We start from the raw sequence: 24,057 nt of genomic DNA on the forward strand, positions 1-24,057 counted from the left end.
AAAAGGCATGTGTCTCAGCATACTAAACATTTCTTAATATGCAGTATGTTATATACCTAGGAGATATAACATCGCGTCACACTAATGATGATAAAATTAGAGAATGATGGAATGACCAAACCCATGCCTGCTCTCTCTGCTTTGCTTGGTTAGTCTCTAGTCTTTCAACCTGTTTCTCATATTTCTATGTGACGGATCGATGCATGATGCTAGTTACACCTGATAGATGATACCTAGCAGTGGTTAAGCCTCACCCTCCTCTTCCTCGGTCCACCGCAGGATGAAGAGTGGAGGCAGCAAGGCTTGGGGGAACAACCAGGATGGAGTGGTGGCCAGCCAGCCTGCCCGCGTGGTGGACGAACGCGAACAGATGGCCATCAGTGGAGGATTCATCCGCAGGTGTGGGAGGGGTTGGGGGGGTGGGGGGCGTGGAGGAACCGGTGGGTTGTTGATGTAGGGACCAGGGATATCCTGTTATTTATAATTGTGGGAGCTGTAGGGACCAGTGATATCCTGATATATAGAGTTGGGGAGCTGTAGGGACCAGGGGTATCCTGGTATATAGAGTTGGGGAGCTGTAGGGTCCAGGGATATCCTGTTATATAGAGTTGGGGAGCTGTAGGGACCAGGGATGTCCTGTTATATAGAGTTGGGGAGCTGTAGGGACCAGTGATATCCTGATATAGAGTTGAGGGAACTGTAGGGACCAGTGATATCCTGATATAGAGTTGAGGGAGCTGTAGGGTCCAGGGATATTCTGTTATATAGAGTTGTGGGAGCTGTAGGGACCAGGGATATCCTGTTATATAGCGTTGTGGGAGCTGTAGGGACCAGGGATATCCTGATATAGAGTTGAGGGAGCTGTAGGGTCCAGGGATATCCTGTTATATAGAGTTGGGGAGCTGTAGGGACCAGGGATATCCTGTTATATAGAGTTGGGGAGCTGTAGGGACCAGGGATATCCTGGTATATAGAGTTGGGGAGCTGTAAGGACCAGGGATCTCCTGGTATATAGAGTTGGGGAGCGAGCTGTAGGGACCAGGGATATCCTGTTATATAGAGTTGGGGAGCTGTAGGGACCAGGGATATCCTGTATTAGATAGCTGTAGGGTCCAGGGATATCCTGTTATATAGAGTTGGGGAGCTGTAGGGACCAGGGATATCCTGTTATATAGAGTTGGGGAGCTGTAGGGACCAGGGATATCCTGTTATATAGAGTTGGGGAGCTGTAGGGACCAGGGATATCCTGGTATATAGAGTTGGGGAGCTGTAGGGACCAGGGATATCCTGTTATATAGAGTTGGGGAGCTGTAGGGACCAGGGATATCCTGTTATATAGAGTTGGGGAGCTGTAGGGACCAGGGATATCCTGGTATATAGAGTTGGGGAGCTGTAAGGACCAGGGATATCCTAATATATAGAGTTGTGGGAGCTGTAGGGTCCAGGGATATCCTGTTATATAGAGTTGGGGAGCTGTAGGGACCAGGAATATCCTGGTATATAGAGTTGGGGAGCTGTAGGGTCCAGGGATATCCTGTTATATAGAGTTGGGGAGCTGTAGGGACCAGGGATATCCTGGTATATAGAGTTGGGGAGCTGTAAGGACCAGGGATATCCTGATATATAGAGTTGTGGGAGCTGTAGGGTCCAGGGATATCCTGTTATATAGAGTTGGGGAGCTGTAGGGACCAGGGATATCCTGGTATATAGAGTTGGGGAGCAGTAAGGACCAGGGATATCCTGATAAATAGAGTTGGGGAGCTGTAAGGACCAGGGATATCCTGGTATATAGAGTTGGGGAGCTGTAGGGTCCAGGGATATCCTGTTATATAGAGTTGGGGAGCTGTAGGGATCAGGGATATCCTGATATATAAAGTTGGGGAGCTGTAGGGTCCAGGGATATCCTGAAATATAAAGTTGGGGAACTGTAGGGACCAGGGATATCCTGATATATAGAGTTGGGGAGCTGTAGGGTCCAGGGATATCCTGTTATATAGAGTTGGGGAGCTGTAGGGTCCAGGGATATCCTGTTATATAGAGTTGGGGAGCTGTAGGGACCAGGGATATCCTGGTATATAGAGTTGGGGAGCTGTAGGGACCAGGGATATCCTGAAATATAAAGTTGGGGAACTGTAGGGACCAGGGATATCCTGTGTATATAGAGTTGGGGAGCTGTAAGGACCAGGGATATCCTGATATATAGAGTTGGGGAGCTGTAGGGACCAGGGATATCCTGAAATATAAAGTTGGGGAACTGTAGGGACCAGGGATATCCTGTTATATAGAGTTGGGGAGCTGTAGGGACCAGGGATATCCTGGTATATAGAGTTGGGGAGCTGTAGGGACCAGGGATATCCTGATATATAGAGTTGGGGAGCTGTAGGGACCAGGGATATCCTGATATAGAGTTGAGGGAACTGTAGGGACCAGGGATATCCTGATATAGAGTTGGGGAGCTGTAGGGACCAGGGATATCCTGTTATATAGAGTTGGGGAGCTGTAGGGACCAGGGATATCCTGGTATATAGAGTTGGGGAGCTGTAAGGACCAGGGATATCCTGGTATATAGAGTTGGGGAGCGAGCTGTAGGGACCAGGGATATCCTGTTATATAGAGTTGGGGAGCTGTAGGGACCAGGGATATCCTGGTATATAGAGTTGTGGGAGCTGTAGGGTCCAGGGATATCCTGTTATATAGAGTTGGGGAGCTGTAGGGTCCAGGGATATCCTGTTATATAGAGTTGGGGAGCTGTAGGGACCAGGGATATCCTGTTATATTGAGTTGGGGAGCTGTAGGGACCAGGGATATCCTGGTATATAGAGTTGGGGAGCTGTAAGGACGAGGGATATCCTGGTATATAGAGTTGGGGAGCGAGCTGTAGGGACCAGGGATATCCTGTTATATAGAGTTGGGGAGCTGTAGGGACCAGGGATATCCTGGTATATAGAGTTGTGGGAGCTGTAGGGTCCAGGGATATCCTGTTATATAGAGTTGGGGAGCTGTAGGGACCAGGGATATCCTGTTATATAGAGTTGGAGAGCTGTAGGGACCAGGGATATCCTGGTATATAGAGTTGGGGAGCTGTAGGGACCAGGGATATCCTGTTATATAGAGTTGGGGAGCTGTAGGGACCAGGGATATCCTGTTATATAGAGTTGGGGAGCTGTAGGGACCAGGGATATCCTGGTATATAGAGTTGGGGAGCTGTAAGGACCAGGGATATCCTGACATATAGAGTTGTGGGAGCTGTAGGGTCCAGGGATATCCTGTTATATAGAGTTGGGGAGCTGTAGGGACCAGGGATATCCTGGTATATAGAGTTGGGGAGCTGTAGGGTCCAGGGATATCCTGTTATATAGAGTTGGGGAGCTGTAGGGACCAGGGATATCCTGGTATATAGAGTTGGGGAGCTGTAAGGACCAGGGATATCCTGATATATAGAGTTGTGGGAGCTGTAGGGTCCAGGGATATCCTGTTATATAGAGTTGGGGAGCTGTAGGGACCAGGGATATCCTGGTATATAGAGTTGGGGAGCTGTAGGGACCAGGGATATCCTGGTATATAGAGTTGGGGAGCTGTAGGGTCCAGGGATATCCTGATATATAGAGTTGGGGAGCTGTAGGGACCAGTGATATCCTGTTATATATAGTTGGGGAGCTGTAAGGACCAGGGATATCCTGATATATAGAGTTGGGGAGCTGTAGGGTCCAGGGATATCCTGTTATATAGAGTTGGGGAGCTGTAGGGACCAGGGATATCCTGTTATATAGAGTTGGGGAGCTGTAGGGACCAGGGATATCCTGGTATATAGAGTTGAGGGAACTGTAGGGACCAGGGATATCCTGATATAGAGTTGAGGGAGCTGTAGGGTCCAGGGATATTCTGTTATATAGAGTTGTGGGAGCTGTAGGGACCAGGGATATGCTGATATATAGAGTTGGGGAGAAGTAGGGACCAGGGATATCCTGTTATATAGAGTTGGGGAGCTGTAGGGACCAGGGATATCCTGGTATATAGAGTTGGGGAGCTGTAAGGACCAGGGATATCCTGGTATATAGAGTTGGGGAGCGAGCTGTAGGGACCAGGGATATTCTGTTATATAGAGTTGGGGAGCTGTAGGGACCAGGGATATCCTGGTATATAGAGTTGGGGAGCTGTAGGGACCAGGGATATCCTGTTATATAGAGTTGGGGAGCTGTAGGGACCAGGGATAACCTGGTATATAGAGTTGGGGAGCTGTAGGGACCAGGGATATCCTGTTATATAGAGTTGGGGAGCTGTAGGGACCAGGGATATCCTGTTATATAGAGTTGGTCGAGCTGTAGGGACCAGGGATATCCTGTTATATAGAGTTGGGGAGCTGTAGGGACCAGGGATATCCTGTTATATAGAGTTGGGGAGCTGTAGGGACCAGGGATATCCTGGTATATAGAGTTGGGGAGCTTTAGGGACCAGGGATATCCTGGTATATAGAGTTGGGGAGCTGTAAGGACCAGGGATATCCTGATATATAGAGTTGGGGAGCTGTAGGGACCAGGGATATCCTGATATATAAAGTTGGGGAGCTGTAGGGACCAGGGATATCCTGATATATAGAGTTGGGGAGCTGTAGGGACCAGGGATATCCTGATATATAGAGTTGGGGAGCTGTAGGGACCAGGGATATCCTGATATATAGAGTTGGGGAGCTGTAGGGACCACGGATATCCTGATATAGAGTTGAGGGAACTGTAGGGACCAGGGATATCCTGATATAGAGTTGAGGGAGCTGTAGGGTCCAGGGATATTCTGTTATATAGAGTTGTGGGAGCTGTAGGGACCAGGGATATCCTGATATATAGAGTTGGGGAGCTGTAGGGACCAGGGATATCCTGTTATATAGAGTTGGGGAGCTGTAGGGACCAGGGATATCCTGGTATATAGAGTTGGGGAGCTGTAAGGACCAGGGATATCCTGGTATATAGAGTTGGGGAGCGAGCTGTAGGGACCAGGGATATCCTGGTATATAGAGTTGTGGGAGCTGTAGGGTCCAGGGATATCCTGTTATATAGAGTTGGGGAGCTGTATGGACCAGGGATATCCTGGTATATAGAGTTGTGGGAGCTGTAGGGTCCAGGGATATCCTGTTATATAGAGTTGGGGAGCTGTAGGGACCAGGGATATCCTGTTATATAGAGTTGGGGAGCTGTAGGGACCAGGGATATCCTGTTATATAGAGTTGGGGAGCTGTAGGGACCAGGGATATCCTGGTATATAGAGTTGGGGAGCTGTAGGGACCAGGGATATCCTGTTATATAGAGTTGGGGAGCTGTAGGGACCAGGGATATCCTGTTATATAGAGTTGGGGAGCTGTAGGGACCAGGGATATCCTGTTATATAGAGTTGGGGAGCTGTAGGGTCCAGGGATATCCTGTTATATAGAGTTGGGGAGCTGTAGGGTCCAGGGATATCCTGATATATAGAGTTGGGGAGCTGTAGGGTCCAGGGATATCCTGATATATAGAGTTGGGGAGCTGTAAGGACCAGGGATATCCTGTTATATAGAGTTGGGGAGCTGTAGGGTCCAGGGATATCCTGTTATATAGAGTTGGGGAGCTGTAAGGACCAGGGATATCCTGATATATAGAGTTGGGGAGCTGTAAGGACCAGGGATATCCTGATATATAGAGTTGGGGAGCTGTAAGGACCAGGGATATCCTGTTATATAGAGTTGGGGAGCTGTAGGGACCAGGGATATCCTGGTATATAGAGTTGGGGAGCTGTAGGGACCAGGGATATCCTGTTATATAGCGTTGTGGGAGCTGTAGGGACCAGGGATATCCTGATATAGAGTTGAGGGAGCTGTAGGGACCAGGGATATCCTGTTATATAGCGTTGTGGGAGCTGTAGGGACCAGGGATATCCTGATATAGAGTTGAGGGAGCTGTAGGGACCAGGGATATCCTGTTATATAGAGTTGGGGAGCTGTAGGGGCCAAGGATATCCTGATATAGAGTTGGGGAGCTGTAGGGACTAGTGATATCATGTTATATAGAGTTGTGGGAGCTGTAGGGACCAGGGATATCCTGATATAGAGTTGAGGGAACTGTAGGGACCAGTGATATCCTGATATAGAGTTGAGGGAGCTGTAGGGTCCAGGGATATTCTGTTATATAGAGTTGTGGGAGCTGTAGGGACCAGGGATATCCTGATATAGAGTTGAGGGAGCTGTAGGGTCCAGGGATATCCTGTTATATAGAGTTGGGGAGCTGTAGGGACCAGGGATATCCTGGTATATAGAGTTGGGGAGCTGTAAGGACCAGGGATATCCTGGTATATAGAGTTGGGGAGCGAGCTGTAGGGACCAGGGATATCCTGGTATATAGAGTTGTAGAGCTGTAGGGTCCAGGGATATCCTGTTATATAGAGTTGGGGAGCTGTATGGACCAGGGATATCCTGGTATATAGAGTTGGGGAGCTGTAGGGTCCAGGGATATCCTGTTATATAGAGTTGGGGAGCTGTAGGGACCAGGGATATCCTGTTATATAGAGTTGGGGAGCTGTAGGGACCAGGGATATCCTGTTATATAGAGTTGGGGAGCTGTAGGGACCAGGGATATCCTGGTATATAGAGTTGGGGAGCTGTTTGGACCAGGGATATCCTGTTATATAGAGTTGGGGAGCTGTAGGGACCAGGGATATCCTGTTATATAGAGTTGGGGAGCTGTAGGGACCAGGGATATCCTGTTATATAGAGTTGGGGAGCTGTAGGGTCCAGGGATATCCTGTTATATAGAGTTGGGGAGCTGTAGGGTCCAGGGATATCCTGATATATAGAGTTGGGGAGCTGTAGGGTCCAGGGATATCCTGATATATAGAGTTTGGGAGCTGTAAGGACCAGGGATATCCTGTTATATAGAGTTGGGGAGCTGTAGGGTCCAGGGATATCCTGTTATATAGAGTTGGGGAGCTGTAAGGACCAGGGATATCCTGATATATAGAGTTGGGGAGCTGTAAGGACCAGGGATATCCTGATATATAGAGTTGGGGAGCTGTAAGGACCAGGGATATCCTGATATATAGAGTTGGGGAGCTGTAGGGACCAGGGATATCCTGATATATAGAGTTGGGGAGCTGTAGGGGCCAAGGATATCCTGATATAGAGTTGAGGGAGCTGTAGGGACCAGGGATATCCTGTTATATAGCGTTGTGGGAGCTGTAGGGACCAGGGATATCCTGTTATATAGCGTTGTGGGAGCTGTAGGGACCAGGGATATCCTGATATAGAGTTGAGGGAGCTGTAGGGACCAGGGATATCCTGTTATATAGAGTTGGGGAGCTGTAGGGGCCAAGGATATCCTGATATAGAGTTGGGGAGCTGTAGGGACTAGTGATATCATGTTATATAGAGTTGGGGAGCTGTAGGGACCAGGGATATCCTGATATAGAGTTGAGGGAACTGTAGGGACCAGGGATATCCTGTTATATAGAGTTGGGGAGCTGTAGGGACCAGGGATATCCTGGTATATAGAGTTGCGGAGCTGTAGGGACCAGGGATATCCTGTTATATAGAGTTGGGGAGCTGTAGGGACCAGGGATATCCTGTTATATAGAGTTGGGGAGCTGTAGGGACCAGGGATATCCTGGTATATAGAGTTGGGGAGCTGTAAGGACCAGGGATATCCTGGTATATAGAGTTGTGGGAGCTGTAGGGTCCAGGGATATCCTGTTATATAGAGTTGGGGAGCTGTAGGGACCAGGGATATCCTGTTATATAGAGTTGGGGTGCTGTAGGGACCAGGGATATCCTGTTATATAGAGTTGGGGAGCTGTAGGGACCAGGGATATCCTGGTATATAGAGTTGGGGAGCTGTAAGGACCAGGGATATCCTGATATATAGAGTTGTGGGAGCTGTAGGGTCCAGGGATATCCTGTTATATAGAGTTGGGGAGCTGTAGGGACCAGGGATATCCTGGTATATAGAGTTGGGGAGCTGTAGGGTCCAGGGATATCCTGTTATATAGAGTTGGGGAGCTGTAGGGACCAGGGATATCCTGGTATATAGAGTTGGGGAGCTGTAAGGACCAGGGATAGCCTGATATATAGAGTTGTGGGAGCTGTAGGGTCCAGGGATATCCTGTTATATAGAGTTGGGGAGCTGTAGGGACCAGGGATATCCTGGTATATAGAGTTGGGGAGCTGTAGGGACCAGGGATATCCTGGTATATAGAGTTGGGGAGCTGTAGGGTCCAGGGATATCCTGATATATAGAGTTGGGGAGCTGTAGGGACCAGTGATATCCTGTTATATATAGTTGGGGAGCTGTAAGGACCAGGGATATCCTGATATATATAGTTGGGGAGCTGTAGGGTCCAGGGATATCCTGTTATATAGAGTTGGGGAGCTGTAAGGACCAGGGATATCCTGATATATAGAGTTGGGGAGCTGTAGGGTCCAGGGATATCCTGTTATATAGAGTTGGGGAGCTGTAGGGACCAGGGATATCCTGGTATATAGAGTTGGGGAGCTGTAGGGTCCAGGGATATCCTGTTATATAGAGTTGGGGAGCTGTAGGGACCAGGGATATCCTGGTATATAGAGTTGGGGAGCTGTAGGGACCAGGGATATCCTGGTATATAGAGTTGGGGAGCTGTAGGGACCAGGGATATCCTGATATATAGAGTTGGGGAGCTGTAGGGACCAGTGATATCCTGTTATATATAGTTGGGGAGCTGTAAGGACCAGGGGATATATATAGTTGGGGAGCTGTAGGGTCCAGGGATATCCTGTTATATAGAGTTGGGGAGCTGTAGGGACCAGGGATATCCTGGTATATAGAGTTGGGGAGCTGTAAGGACCAGGGATATCCTGGTATATAGAGTTGGGGAGCGAGCTGTAGGGACCAGGGATATCCTGGTATATAGAGTTGTGGGAGCTGTAGGGTCCAGGGATATCCTGTTATATAGAGTTGGGGAGCTGTATGGACCAGGGATATCCTGGTATATAGAGTTGTGGGAGCTGTAGGGTCCAGGGATATCCTGTTATATAGAGTTGGGGAGCTGTAGGGACCAGGGATATCCTGATATATAGAGTTGGGGAGCTGTAGGGACCAGGGATATCCTGATATATAGAGTTGGGGAGCTGTAGGGACCAGGGATATCCTGGTATATAGAGTTGGGGAGCTGTAGGGACCAGGGATATCCTGTTATATAGAGTTGGGGAGCTGTAGGGACCAGGGATATCCTGTTATATAGAGTTGGGGAGCTGTAGGGACCAGGGATATCCTGTTATATAGAGTTGGGGAGCTGTAGGGTCCAGGGATATCCTGTTATATAGAGTTGGGGGAGCTGTAGGGTCCAGGGATATCCTGATATATAGAGTTGGGGAGCTGTAGGGTCCAGGGATATCCTGATATATAGAGTTGGGGAGCTGTAAGGACCAGGGATATCCTGTTATATAGAGTTGGGGAGCTGTAGGGTCCAGGGATATCCTGTTATATAGAGTTGGGGAGCTGTAAGGACCAGGGATATCCTGATATATAGAGTTGGGGAGCTGTAAGGACCAGGGATATCCTGATATATAGAGTTGGGGAGCTGTAAGGACCAGGGATATCCTGATATATAGAGTTGGGGAGCTGTAGGGACCAGGGATATCCTGATATATAGAGTTGGGGAGCTGTAGGGGCCAAGGATATCCTGATATAGAGTTGAGGGAGCTGTAGGGACCAGGGATATCCTGTTATATAGCGTTGTGGGAGCTGTAGGGACCAGGGATATCCTGTTATATAGCGTTGTGGGAGCTGTAGGGACCAGGGATATCCTGATATAGAGTTGAGGGAGCTGTAGGGACCAGGGATATCCTGTTATATAGAGTTGGGGAGCTGTAGGGGCCAGGATATCCTGATATAGAGTTGGGGAGCTGTAGGGACTAGTGATATCATGTTATATAGAGTTGTGGGAGCTGTAGGGACCAGGGATATCCTGATATAGAGTTGAGGGAACTGTAGGGACCAGGGATATCCTGTTATATAGAGTTGGAGAGCTGTAGGGACCAGGGATATCCTGGTATATAGAGTTGGGGAGCTGTAGGGACCAGGGATATCCTGTTATATAGAGTTGGGGAGCTGTAGGGACCAGGGATATCCTGTTATATAGAGTTGGGGAGCTGTAGGGACCAGGGATATCCTGGTATATAGAGTTGGGGAGCTGTAAGGACCAGGGATATCCTGGTATATAGAGTTGTGGGAGCTGTAGGGTCCAGGGATATCCTGTTATATAGAGTTGGGGAGCTGTAGGGACCAGGGATATCCTGTTATATAGAGTTGGGGTGCTGTAGGGACCAGGGATATCCTGTTATATAGAGTTGGGGAGCTGTAGGGACCAGGGATATCCTGGTATATAGAGTTGGGGAGCTGTAAGGACCAGGGATATCCTGATATATAGAGTTGTGGGAGCTGTAGGGTCCAGGGATATCCTGTTATATAGAGTTGGGGAGCTGTAGGGACCAGGGATATCCTGGTATATAGAGTTGGGGAGCTGTAGGGTCCAGGGATATCCTGTTATATAGAGTTGGGGAGCTGTAGGGACCAGGGATATCCTGTTATATAGAGTTGGGGAGCTGTAAGGACCAGGGATAGCCTGATATATAGAGTTGTGGGAGCTGTAGGGTCCAGGGATATCCTGTTATATAGAGTTGGGGAGCTGTAGGGACCAGGGATATCCTGGTATATAGAGTTGGGGAGCTGTAGGGACCAGGGATATCCTGGTATATAGAGTTGGGGAGCTGTAGGGTCCAGGGATATCCTGATATATAGAGTTGGGGAGCTGTAGGGACCAGTGATATCCTGTTATATATGGGGAGCTTAAGGACCAGGGATATCCTGATATATATAGTTGGGGAGCTGTAGGGTCCAGGGATATCCTGTTATATAGAGTTGGGGAGCTGTAAGGACCAGGGATATCCTGATATATAGAGTTGTGGGAGCTGTAGGGTCCAGGGATATCCTGTTATATAGAGTGGGAGCTGTAGGGACCAGGGATATCCTGGTATATAGAGTTGGGGAGCTGTAGGGTCCAGGGATATCCTGTTATATAGAGTTGGGGAGCTGTAGGGACCAGGGATATCCTGGTATATAGAGTTGGGGAGCTGTAGGGACCAGGGATATCCTGGTTTATAGAGTTGGGGAGCTGTAGGGTCCAGGGATATCCTGATATATAGAGTTGGGGAGCTGTAGGGACCAGTGATATCCTGTTATATAGAGTTGGGGAGCTGTAAGGACCAGGGATATCCTGATATATAGAGTTGGGGAGCTGTAGGGTCCAGGGATATCCTGTTATATAGAGTTGGGGAGCTGTAAGGACCAGGGATATCCTGATATATAGAGTTGGGGAGCTGTAGGGTCCAGGGATATCCTGTTATATAGAGTTGGGGAGCTGTAGGGACCAGGGATATCCTGGTATATAGAGTTGGGGAGCTGTAGGGACCAGGGATATCCTGATAAATAGAGTTGGGGAGCTGTAAGGACCAGGGATATCCTGGTATATAGAGTTGGGGAGCTGTAGGGTCCAGGGATGTCCTGTTATATAGAGTTGGGGAGCTGTAGGGACCAGGGATATCCTGATATATAGAGTTGGGGAGCTGTAGGGTCCAGGGATATCCTGTTATATAGAGTTGGGGAGCTGTAGGGACCAGGGATATCCTGATATATAGAGTTGGGGAGCTGTAGGGTCCAGGGATATCCTGTTATATAGAGTTGAGGAGCTGTAGGGACCAGGGATATCCTGATATATAGAGTTGGGGAGCTGTAGGGTCCAGGGATATCCTGTTATATAAAGTTGGGGAGCTGTAGGGACCAGTGATATCCTGGTATATAGAGTTGGGGAGCTGTAGGGACCAGGGATATCCTGATAAATAGAGTTGGGGAGCTGTAAGGACCAGGGATATCCTGGTATATAGAGCTGGGGAGCTGTAGGGTCCAGGGATATCCTGTTATATAGAGTTGGGGAGCTGTAGGGACCAGGGATATCCTGATATATAAAGTTGGGGAGCTGTAGGGTCCAGGGATATCCTGTTATATAGAGTTGGGGAGCTGTAGGGACCAGGGATATCCTGGTATATAGAGTTGGGGAGCTGTAAGGACCAGGGATATCCTGATATATAGAGTTGTGGGAGCTGTAGGGTCCAGGGATATCCTGTTATATAGAGTTGGGGAGCTGTAGGGACCAGGGATATCCTGGTATATAGAGTTGGGGAGCTGTAGGGACCAGGGATATCCTGGTATATATAGTTGGGGAGCTGTAGGGTCCAGGGATATCCTGATATATAGAGTTGGGGAGCTGTAGGGACCAGTGATATCCTGTTATATATAGTTGGGGAGCTGTAAGGACCAGGGATATCCTGATATATATAGTTGGGGAGCTGTAGGGACCAGGGATATCCTGTTATATAGAGTTGGGGAGCTGTAAGGACCAGGGATATCCTGATATATAGAGTTGGGGAGCTGTAGGGTCCAGGGATATCCTGTTATATAGAGTTGGGGAGCTGTAGGGACCAGGGATATCCTGGTATATAGAGTTGGGGAGCTGTAGGGACCAGGGATATCCTGATAAATAGAGTTGGGGAGCTGTAAGGACCAGGGATATCCTGGTATATAGAGTTGGGGAGCTGTAGGGTCCAGGGATATCCTGTTATATAGAGTTGGGGAGCTGTAGGGACCAGGGATATCCTGATATATAAAGTTGGGGAGCTGTAGGGTCCAGGGATATCCTGTTATATAGAGTTGGGGAGCTGTAGGGACCAGGGATATCCTGGTATATAGAGTTGGGGAGCTGTAAGGACCAGGGATATCCTGATATATAGAGTTGGGGAGCTGTAGGGACCAGGGATATCCTGAAATATAAAGTTGGGAGAAATGTAGGGACCAGGGATATCCTGTTATATAGAGTTGGGGAGCTGTGGGACCAGGGATATCCTGGTATATAGAGTTGAGGAACTGTAGGGACCAGGGATATCCTGATATAGAGTTGAGGGAGCTGTAGGGACCAGGGATATCCTGTTATATAGAGTTGGGGAGCTGTAGGGACCAGGGATATCCTGTATATAGAGTTGGGGAGCTGTAAGGACCAGGGATATCCTGGTATATAGAGTTGGGGAGCGAGCTGTAGGGACCAGGGATATTCTGTTATATAGAGTTGGGGAGCTGTAGGGACCAGGGATATCCTGGTATATAGAGTTGGGGAGCTGTAGGGACCAGGGATATCCTGTTATATAGAGTTGGGGAGCTGTAGGGACCAGGGATAACCTGGTATATAGAGTTGGGGAGCTGTAGGGACCAGGGATATCCTGTTATATAGAGTTGGGGAGCTGTAGGGACCAGGGATATCCTGTTATATAGAGTTGGGGAGCTGTAGGGACCAGGGATATCCTGTTATATAGAGTTGGGGAGCTGTAGGGACCAGGGATATCCTGGTATATAGAGTTGATGGAGCTGTAGGGTCCAGGGATATTCTGTTATATAGAGTTGTGGGAGCTGTAGGGACCAGGGATATCCTGATATATAGAGTTGGGGAGCTGTAGGGACCGGGGATATCCTGTTATATAGAGTTGGGGAGCTGTAGGGACCAGGGATATCCTGGTATATAGAGTTGGGGAGCTGTAAGGACCAGGGATATCCTGGTATATAGAGTTGGGGAGCTGCTGTAGGGACCAGGGATATCCTGGTATATAGAGTTGTGGAGCTGTAGGGTCCAGGGATATCCTGTTATATAGAGTTGGGGAGCTGTATGGACCAGGGATATCCTGGTATATAGAGTTGTGGGAGCTGTAGGGTCCAGGGATATCCTGTTATATAGAGTTGGGGAGCTGTAGGGACCAGGGATATCCTGTTATATAGAGTTGGGAGCTGTAGGGACCAGGGATATCCTGTTATATAGAGTTGGGGAGCTGTAGGGACCAGGGATATCCTGGTATATAGAGTTGGGGAGCTGTAGGGACCAGGGATATCCTGTTATATAGAGTTGGGAGCTGTAGGGACCAGGGATATCCTGTTATATAGAGTTGGGGAGCTGTAGGGTCCAGGGATATCCTGTTATATAGAGTTGGGGAGCTGTAGGGTCCAGGGATATCCTGATATATAGAGTTGGGGAGCTGTAGGGTCCAGGGATATCCTGATATATAGAGTTGGGGAGCTGTAAGGACCAGGGATATCCTGTTATATAGAGTTGGGGAGCTGTAGGGTCCAGGGATATCCTGTTATATAGAGTTGGGGAGCTGTAAGGACCAGGGATATCCTGATATATAGAGTTGGGGAGCTGTAAGGACCAGGGATATCCTGATATATAGAGTTGGGGAGCTGTAAGGACCAGGGATATCCTGATATATAGAGTTGGGGAGCTGTAGGGACCAGGGATATCCTGATATATAGAGTTGGGGAGCTGTAGGGGCCAAGGATATCCTGATATAGAGTTGAGGGAGCTGTAGGGACCAGGGATATCCTGTTATATAGCGTTGTGGGAGCTGTAGGGACCAGGGATATCCTGTTATATAGCATTGTGGGAGCTGTAGTGACCAGGGATATCCTGATATAGAGTTGAGGGAGCTGTAGGGACCAGGGATATCCTGTTATATAGAGTTGGGGAGCTGTAGGGGCCAAGGATATCCTGATATAGAGTTGAGGGAGCTGTAGGGACCAGGGATATCCTGTTATATAGCGTTGTGGGAGCTGTAGGGACCAGGGATATCCTGATATAGAGATGAGGGAACTGTAGGGCCCAGTGATATCCTGATATAGAGTTGAGGGAGCTGTAGGGTCCAGGGATATTCTGTTATATAGAGTTGTGGAGCTGTAGGGACCAGGGATATCCTGATATAGAGTTGAGGGAGCTGTAGGGTCCAGGGATATCCTGTTATATAGAGTTGGGGAGCTGTAGGGACCAGGGATATCCTGTTATATAGAGTTGGGGAGCTGTAGGACCAGGGATATCCTGGTATATAGAGTTGTGGGAGCTGTAGGGACCAGGGATATCCTGTTATATAGAGTTGGGGAGCTGTAGGGACCAGGGATATCCTGTTATATAGAGTTGGGGAGCTGTAGGGACCAGGGATATCCTGTTATATAGAGTTGGGGAGCTGTAGGGACCAGGGATATCCTGGTATATAGAGTTGGGAGCTGTAGGGACCAGGCATATCCTGTTATATAGAGTTGGGGAGCTGTAGGGACCAGGGATATCCTGTTATATAGAGTTGGGGAGCTGTAGGGACCAGGGATATCCTGATATATAGAGTTGGGGAGCTGTAGGGACCAGTGATATCCTGTTATATAGAGTTGGGGAGGAGCTGTATAGTTGGGGAGCCAGGGATATCCTGTTATATAGAGTTGGGGAGCTGTAAGGACCAGGGATATCCTGATATATAGAGTTGGGGAGCTGTAGGGACCAGGGATATCCTGTTATATAGAGTTGGGGAGCTGTAGGGACCAGGGATATCCTGGTATATAGAGTTGGGGAGCTGTAGGGACCAGGGATATCCTGATAAATAGAGTTGGGGAGCTGTAAGGACCAGGGATATCCTGGTATATAGAGCTGGGGAGCTGTAGGGTCCAGGGATGTCCTGTTATATAGAGTTGGGGAGCTGTAGGGACCAGGGATATCCTGATATATAAGAGTTGGGGAGCTGTAGGGTCCAGGGATATCCTGTTATATAGAGTTGGGGAGCTGTAGGGACCAGGGATATCCTGATATATAGAGTTGGGGAGCTGTAGGGTCCAGGGATATCCTGTTATATAGAGTTGGGGAGCTGTAAGGACCAGGGATATCCTGATATATAGACCAGGGAGCTGTAGGGTCCAGGGATATCCTGTTATATAGAGTTGGGGAGCTGTAGGGACCAGGGATATCCTGGTATATAGAGTTGGGGAGCTGTAGGGACCAGGGATATCCTGATAAATAGATGGGGAGCTGTAAGACCAGGGATATCCTGGTATATAGAGCTGGGGAGCTGTAGGGTCCAGGGATATCCTGTTATATAGAGTTGGGGAGCTGTAGGGACCAGGGATATCCTGATATATAAAGTTGGGAGCTGTAGGGTCCAGGGATATCCTGTTATATAGAGTTGGGGAGCTGTAAGGACCAGGGATATCCTGGTATATAGAGTTGGGGAGCTGTAAGGACCAGGGATATCCTGATATATAGAGTTGTGGGAGCTGTAGGGTCCAGGGATATCCTGTTATATAGAGTTGGGGAGCTGTAGGGACCAGGGATATCCTGGTATATAGAGTTGGGGAGCTGTAGGGACCAGGGATATCCTGGTATATAGAGTTAGAGCTTAGGGTCCAGGGATATCCTGATATATAGAGTTGGGGAGCTGTAGGGACCAGTGATATCCTGTTATATATAGTTGGGGAGCTGTAAGGACCAGGGATATCCTGATATATATAGTTGGGGAGCTGTAGGGTCCAGGGATATCCTGTTATATAGAGTTGGGGAGCTGTAAGGACCAGGGATATCCTGATATATAGAGTTGGGGAGCTGTAGGGTCCAGGGATATCCTGTTATATAGAGTTGGGGAGCTGTAGGGACCAGGGATATCCTGGTATATAGAGTTGGGGAGCTGTAGGGACCAGGGATATCCTGATAAATAGAGTTGGGGAGCTGTAAGGACCAGGGATATCCTGTTATATAGAGTTGGGGAGCTGTAGGGACCAGGGATATCCTGGTATATAGAGTTGGGGAGCTGTAGGGACCAGGGATATCCTGATATATAAAGTTGGGGAGCTGTAGGGTCCAGGGATATCCTGTTATATAGAGTTGGGGAGCTGTAGGGACCAGGGATATCCTGGTATATAGAGTTGGGGAGCTGGGACCAGGGATATCCTGATATATAGAGTTGGGGAGCTGTAGGGACCAGGGATATCCTGAAATATAAAGTTGGGGAAATGTAGGGACCAGGGATATCCTGTTATATAGAGTTGGGGAGCTGTAGGGACCAGGGATATCCTGGTATATAGAGTTGAGGAACTGTAGGGACCAGGGATATCCTGATATAGAGTTGAGGAGCTGTAGGGACCAGGGATATCCTGTTATATAGAGTTGGGGAGCTGTAGGGACCAGGGATATCCTGTATATAGAGTTGGGGAGCTGTAAGGACCAGGGATATCCTGGTATATAGAGTTGGGGAGCGAGCTGTAGGGACCAGGGATATTCTGTTATATAGAGTTGGGGAGCTGTAGGGACCAGGGATATCCTGGTATATAGAGTTGGGGAGCTGTAGGGACCAGGGATATCCTGTTATATAGAGGGATAGGGACCAGGGATAACCTGGTATATAGAGTTGGGGAGCTGTAGGGACCAGGGATATCCTGTTATATAGAGTTGGGGAGCTGTAGGGACCAGGGATATCCTGTTATATAGAGTTGGGGAGCTGTAGGGACCAGGGATATCCTGTTATATAGAGTTGGGGAGCTGTAGGGACCAGGGATATCCTGGTATATAGAGTTGTGGGAGCTGTAGGGTCCAGGGATATTCTGTTATATAGAGTTGTGGGAGCTGTAGGGACCAGGGATATCCTGATATATAGAGTTGGGGAGCTGTAGGGACCAGGGATATCCTGTTATATAGAGTTGGGGAGCTGTAGGGACCAGGGATATCCTGGTATATAGAGTTGGGGAGCTGTAAGGACCAGGGATATCCTGGTATATAGAGTTGGGGGGAGCTGTAGGGACCAGGGATATCCTGGTATATAGAGTTGTGGGAGCTGTAGGGTCCAGGGATATCCTGTTATATAGAGTTGGGGAGCTGTATGGGATATCCCAGGGATATCCAGGGATATCCTGTTATATAGAGTTGGGGAGCTGTAGGGACCAGGGATATCCTGTTATATAGAGTTGGGGAGCTGTAGGGACCAGGGATATCCTGTTATATAGAGTTGGGGAGCTGTAGGGTCCAGGGATATCCTGGTATATAGAGTTGGGGAGCTGTAGGGACCAGGGATATCCTGTTATATAGAGTTGGGGAGCTGTAGGGACCAGGGATATCCTGTTATATAGAGTTGGGGAGCTGTAGGGTCCAGGGATATCCTGTTATATAGAGTTGGGGGAGCTGTAGGGTCCAGGGATATCCTGATATATAGAGTTGGGGGAGCTGTAGGGTCCAGGGATATCCTGATATATAGAGTTGGGGAGCTGTAAGGACCAGGGATATCCTGTTATATAGAGTTGGGGAGCTGTAGGGTCCAGGGATATCCTGTTATATAGAGTTGGGGAGCTGTAAGGACCAGGGATATCCTGATATATAGAGTTGGGGAGCTGTAAGGACCAGGGATATCCTGATATATAGAGTTGGGGAGCTGTAAGGACCAGGGATATCCTGATATATAGAGTTGGGGAGCTGTAGGGACCAGGGATATCCTGATATATAGAGTTGGGGAGCTGTAGGGGCCAAGGATATCCTGATATAGAGTTGAGGGAGCTGTAGGGACCAGGGATATCCTGTTATATAGCGTTGTGGGAGCTGTAGGGACCAGGGATATCCTGTTATATAGCATTGTGGGAGCTGTAGTGACCAGGGATATCCTGATATAGAGTTGAGGGAGCTGTAGGGACCAGGGATATCCTGTTATATAGAGTTGTGGGAGCTGTAGGGACCAGGGATATCCTGATATAGAGTTGAGGGAGCTGTAGGGACCAGGGATATCCTGTTATATAGAGTTGTGGGAGCTGTAGGGACCAGGGATATCCTGATATAGATTTGAGGGAACTGTAGGGACCAGTGATATCCTGATATAGAGTTGAGGGAGCTGTAGGGTCCAGGGATATTCTGTTATATAGAGTTGTGGGAGCTGTAGGGACCAGGGATATCCTGATATAGAGTTGAGGGAGCTGTAGGGTCCAGGGATATCCTGTTATATAGAGTTGGGGAGCTGTAGGGACCAGGGATATCCTGTTATATAGAGTTGGGGAGCTGTAGGGACCAGGGATATCCTGGTATATAGAGTTGTGGGAGCTGTAGGGTCCAGGGATATCCTGTTATATAGAGTTGGGGAGCTGTAGGGACCAGGGATATCCTGTTATATAGAGTTGGGGAGCTGTAGGGACCAGGGATATCCTGTTATATAGAGTTGGGGAGCTGTAGGGACCAGGGATATCCTGGTATATAGAGTTGGGGAGCTGTAGGGACCAGGCATATCCTGTTATATAGAGTTGGGGAGCTGTAGGGACCAGGGATATCCTGTTATATAGAGTTGGGGAGCTGTAGGGTCCAGGGATATCCTGTTATATAGAGTTGGGGGAGCTGTAGGGTCCAGGGATATCCTGATATATAGAGTTGGGGAGCTGTAGGGTCCAGGGATATCCTGATATATAGAGTTGGGGAGCTGTAAGGACCAGGGATATCCTGTTTTATAGAGTTGGGGAGCTGTAGGGTCCAGGGATATCCTGTTATATAGAGTTGGGGAGCTGTAAGGACCAGGGATATCCTGATATATAGAGTTGGGGAGCTGTAAGGACCAGGGATATCCTGATATATAGAGTTGGGGAGCTGTAAGGACCAGGGATATCCTGATATATAGAGTTGGGGAGCTGTAGGGACCAGGGATATCCTGATATATAGAGTTGGGGAGCTGTAGGGGCCAAGGATATCCTGATATAGAGTTGAGGGAGCTGTAGGGACCAGGGATATCCTGTTATATAGCGTTGTGGGAGCTGTAGGGACCAGGGATATCCTGTTATATAGCGTTGTGGGAGCTGTAGGGACCAGGGATATCCTGATATAGATTTGAGGGAACTGTAGGGACCAGTGATATCCTGATATAGAGTTGAGGGAGCTGTAGGGTCCAGGGATATTCTGTTATATAGAGTTGTGGGAGCTGTAGGGACCAGGGATATCCTGATATAGAGTTGAGGGAGCTGTAGGGTCCAGGGATATCCTGTTATATAGAGTTGGGGAGCTGTAGGGACCAGGGATATCCTGTTATATAGAGTTGGGGAGCTGTAGGGACCAGGATATCCTGTATATAGAGTTGTGGGAGCTGTAGGGTCCAGGGATATCCTGTTATATAGAGTTGGGGAGCTGTAGGGACCAGGGATATCCTGTTATATAGAGTTGGGGAGCTGTAGGGACCAGGGATATCCTGTTATATAGAGTTGGGGAGCTGTAGGGACCAGGGATATCCTGGTATATAGAGTTGGGGAGCTGTAGGGACCAGGGATATCCTGTTATATAGAGTTGGGGAGCTGTAGGGACCAGGGATATCCTGTTATATAGAGTTGGGGAGCTGTAGGGTCCAGGGATATCCTGTTATATAGAGTTGGGGGAGCTGTAGGGTCCAGGGATATCCTGATATATAGAGTTGGGGGAGCTGTAGGGTCCAGGGATATCCTGATATATAGAGTTGGGGAGTTGTAAGGACCAGGGATATCCTGATATATAGAGTTGGGGAGCTGTAAGGACCAGGGATATCCTGATATATAGAGTTGGGGAGCTGTAAGGACCAGGGATATCCTGATATATAGAGTTGGGGAGCTGTAGGGACCAGGGATATCCTGATATATAGAGTTGGGGAGCTGTAGGGGCCAAGGATATCCTGATATAGAGTTGAGGGAGCTGTAGGGACCAGGGATATCCTGTTATATAGCGTTGTGGGAGCTGTAGGGACCAGGGATATCCTGTTATATAGCGTTGTGGGAGCTGTAGGGACCAGGGATATCCTGATATAGAGTTGAGGGAGCTGTAGGGACCAGGGATATCCTGTTATATAGAATTGGGGAGCTGTAGGGGCCAAGGATATCCTGATATAGAGTTGGGGAGCTGTAGGGACTAGTGATATCATGTTATATAGAGTTGTGGGAGCTGTAGGGACCAGGGATATCCTGATATAGAGTTGAGGGAACTGTAGGGACCAGTGATATCCTGATATAGAGTTGAGGGAGCTGTAGGGTCCAGGGATATTCTTTTATATAGAGTTGTGGGAGCTGTAGGGACCAGGGATATCCTGATATAGAGTTGAGGAGCTGTAGGGTCCAGGATATCCTGTTATATAGAGTTGGGGAGCTGTAGGGACCAGGGATATCCTGTTATATAGAGTTGGGGAGCTGTAGGGACCAGGGATATCCTGATATAGAGTTGAGGAGCTGTAGGGACCAGGGATATCCTGTTATATAGAGTTGGGGAGCTGTAGGGGCCAAGGATATCCTGATATAGAGTTGGGGAGCTGTAGGGACTAGTGATATCATGTTATATAGAGTTGTGGGAGCTGTAGGGGCCAAGGATATCCTGATATAGAGTTGGGGAGCTGTAGGGACTAGTGATATCCTGGTATATAGAGTTGGGGAGCTTTAGGACCAGGGATATCCTGGTATATAGAGTTGGGGAGCTGTAAGGACCAGGGATATCCTGATATATAGAGTTGGGGAGCTGTAGGGACCAGGGATATCCTGATATATAGAGTTGGGGAGCTGTAGGGACCAGGGATATCCTGATATATAGAATTGGGGAGCTGTAGGGACCAGGGATATCCTGATATATAGAGTTGAGGGAACTGTAGACCAGGGATATCCTGTTATATAGCGTTGTGGGAGCTGTAGGGACCAGGGATATCCTGTTATATAGCGTTGTGGGAGCTGTAGGGACCAGGGATATCCTGATATAGAGTTGAGGGAGCTGTAGGGACCAGGGATATCCTGTTATATAGAGTTGGGGAGCCAGGGCCAAGGATATCCTGATATATAGAGTTGGGGAGCTGTAGGGACTAGTGATATCATGTTATATAGAGTTGTGGGAGCTGTAGGGGCCAGGATATCCTGATATAGAGTTGGGGAGCTGTAGGGACCAGGGATATCCTGGTATATAGAGTTGTGGGAGCTGTAGGGTCCAGGGATATCCTGTTATATAGAGTTGGGGAGCTGTAGGGACCAGGGATATCCTGGTATATAGAGTTGGGGAGCTGTAGGGACCAGGGATATCCTGTTATATAGAGTTGGGGAGCTGTAGGGACCAGGGATATCCTGTTATATAGAGTTGGGGAGCTGTAGGGACCAGGGATATCCTGGTATATAGAGTTGGGGAGCTGTAAGGACCAGGGATATCCTGATATATAGAGTTGTGGGAGCTGTAGGGTCCAGGGATATCCTGTTATATAGAGTTGGGGAGCTGTAGGGACCAGGGATATCCTGGTATATAGAGTTGGGGAGCTGTAGGGTCCAGGGATATCCTGTTATATAGAGTTGGGGAGCTGTAGGGACCAGGGATATCCTGGTATATAGAGTTGGGGAGCTGTAAGGACCAGGGATATCCTGATATATAGAGTTGTGGGAGCTGTAGGGTCCAGGGATATCCTGTTATATAGAGTTGGGGAGCTGTAGGGACCAGGGATATCCTGGTATATAGAGTTGGGGAGCTGTAGGGACCAGGGATATCCTGGTATATAGAGTTGGGGAGCTGTAGGGTCCAGGGATATCCTTATATATAGAGTTGGGGAGCTGTAGGGACCAGTGATATCCTGTTATATAGAGTTGGGGAGCTGTAAGGACCAGGGATATCCTGATATATAGAGTTGGGGAGCTGTAGGGTCCATGGATATCCTGTTATATAGAGTTGGGGAGCTGTAAGGACCAGGGATATCCTGATATATAGAGTTGGGGAGCTGTAGGGTCCAGGGATATCCTGTTATATAGAGTTGGGGAGCTGTAGGGACCAGGGATATCCTGGTATATAGAGTTGGGGAGCTGTAGGGACCAGGGATATCCTGATAAATAGAGTTGGGGAGCTGTAAGGACCAGGGATATCCTGGTATATAGAGTTGGGGAGCTGTAGGGTCCAGGGATATCCTGTTATATAGAGTTGGGGAGCTGTAGGGACCAGGGATATCCTGATATATAAAGTTGGGGAGCTGTAGGGTCCAGGGATATTCTGTTATATAGAGTTGGGAGCTGTAGGGACCAGGGATATCCTGGTATATAGAGTTGGGGAGCTGTAAGGACCAGGGATATCCTGATATATAGAGTTGGGGAGCTGTAGGGACCAGGGATATCCTGAAATATAAAGTTGGGGAACTGTAGGGACCAGGGATATCCTGTTATATAGAGTTGGGGAGCTGTAGGGACCAGGGATATCCTGGTATATAGAGTTGGGGAGCTTTAGGGACCAGGGATATCCTGGTATATAGAGTTGGGGAGCTGTAAGAACCAGGGATATCCTGATATATAGAGTTGGGGAGCTGTAGGGACCAGGGATATCCTGATATATAGAGTTGGGGAGCTGTAGGGACCAGGGATATCCTGATATATAGAATTGGGAGCTGTAGGGACCAGGGATATCCTGATATATAGAGTTGGGAGCTGTAGGGACCAGGGATATCCTGATATAGAGTTGAGGGAACTGTAGGGACCAGGGATATCCTGTTATATATAGTTGGGAGCTGTAGGGACCAGGGATATCCTGTTATATAGCGTTGGGGAGCTGTAGGGACCAGGGATATCCTGATATAGAGTTGAGGGAGCTGTAGGACCAGGGATATCCTGTTATATAGAGTTGGGGAGCTGTAGGCCAAGGATATCCTGATATAGAGTTGGGGAGCTGTAGGACTAGTGATATCATGTTATATAGAGTTGTGGGAGCTGTAGGGGCCAAGGATATCCTGATATAGAGTTGGGGAGCTGTAGGGACCAGTGATATCCTGGTATATAGAGTTGGGGAGCTTTAGGGACCAGGGATATCCTGGTATATAGAGTTGGGGAGCTGTAGGACCAGGGATATCCTGATATATAAAGTTGGGGAGCTGTAGGGTCCAGGGATATCCTGTTATATAGAGTTGGGGAGCTGTAGGGACCAGGGATATCCTGGTATATAGAGTTGGGGAGCTGTAAGGACCAGGGATATCCTGATATATAGAGTTGGTGAGCTGTAGGACCAGGGATATCCTGAAATATAAAGTTGGGGAACTGTAGGGACCAGGGATATCCTGTTATATAGAGTTGGGGAGCTGTAGGGACCAGGGATATCCTATATAGAGTTGGGGAGCTTTAGGACCAGGGATATCCTGGTATATAGAGTTGGGGAGCTGTAAGGACCAGGGATATCCTGATATAT

General features: G+C 48.5%; 1 protein-coding gene across 2 annotated transcripts in view; it reads left to right on the top strand.

Moving 5' to 3' along the window:
• LOC118371681 (synaptosomal-associated protein 25-A) overlaps nt 1-24,057 on the top strand; it is a 75,096-nt gene that overhangs the window by 32,414 nt on the left and 18,625 nt on the right. For both annotated transcript variants that reach the window (XM_052524017.1, XM_052524016.1), the window contains exon 6: nt 280-399. In XM_052524017.1, the coding sequence (XP_052379977.1) occupies nt 280-399 (120 nt within the window). The remainder of the gene's footprint in view (nt 1-279; nt 400-24,057) is intronic.

Source organism: Oncorhynchus keta, chromosome 8, assembly GCF_023373465.1.
Source record: "Oncorhynchus keta strain PuntledgeMale-10-30-2019 chromosome 8, Oket_V2, whole genome shotgun sequence".
NCBI classification, from domain to species: Eukaryota; Metazoa; Chordata; class Actinopteri; order Salmoniformes; family Salmonidae; genus Oncorhynchus; species Oncorhynchus keta.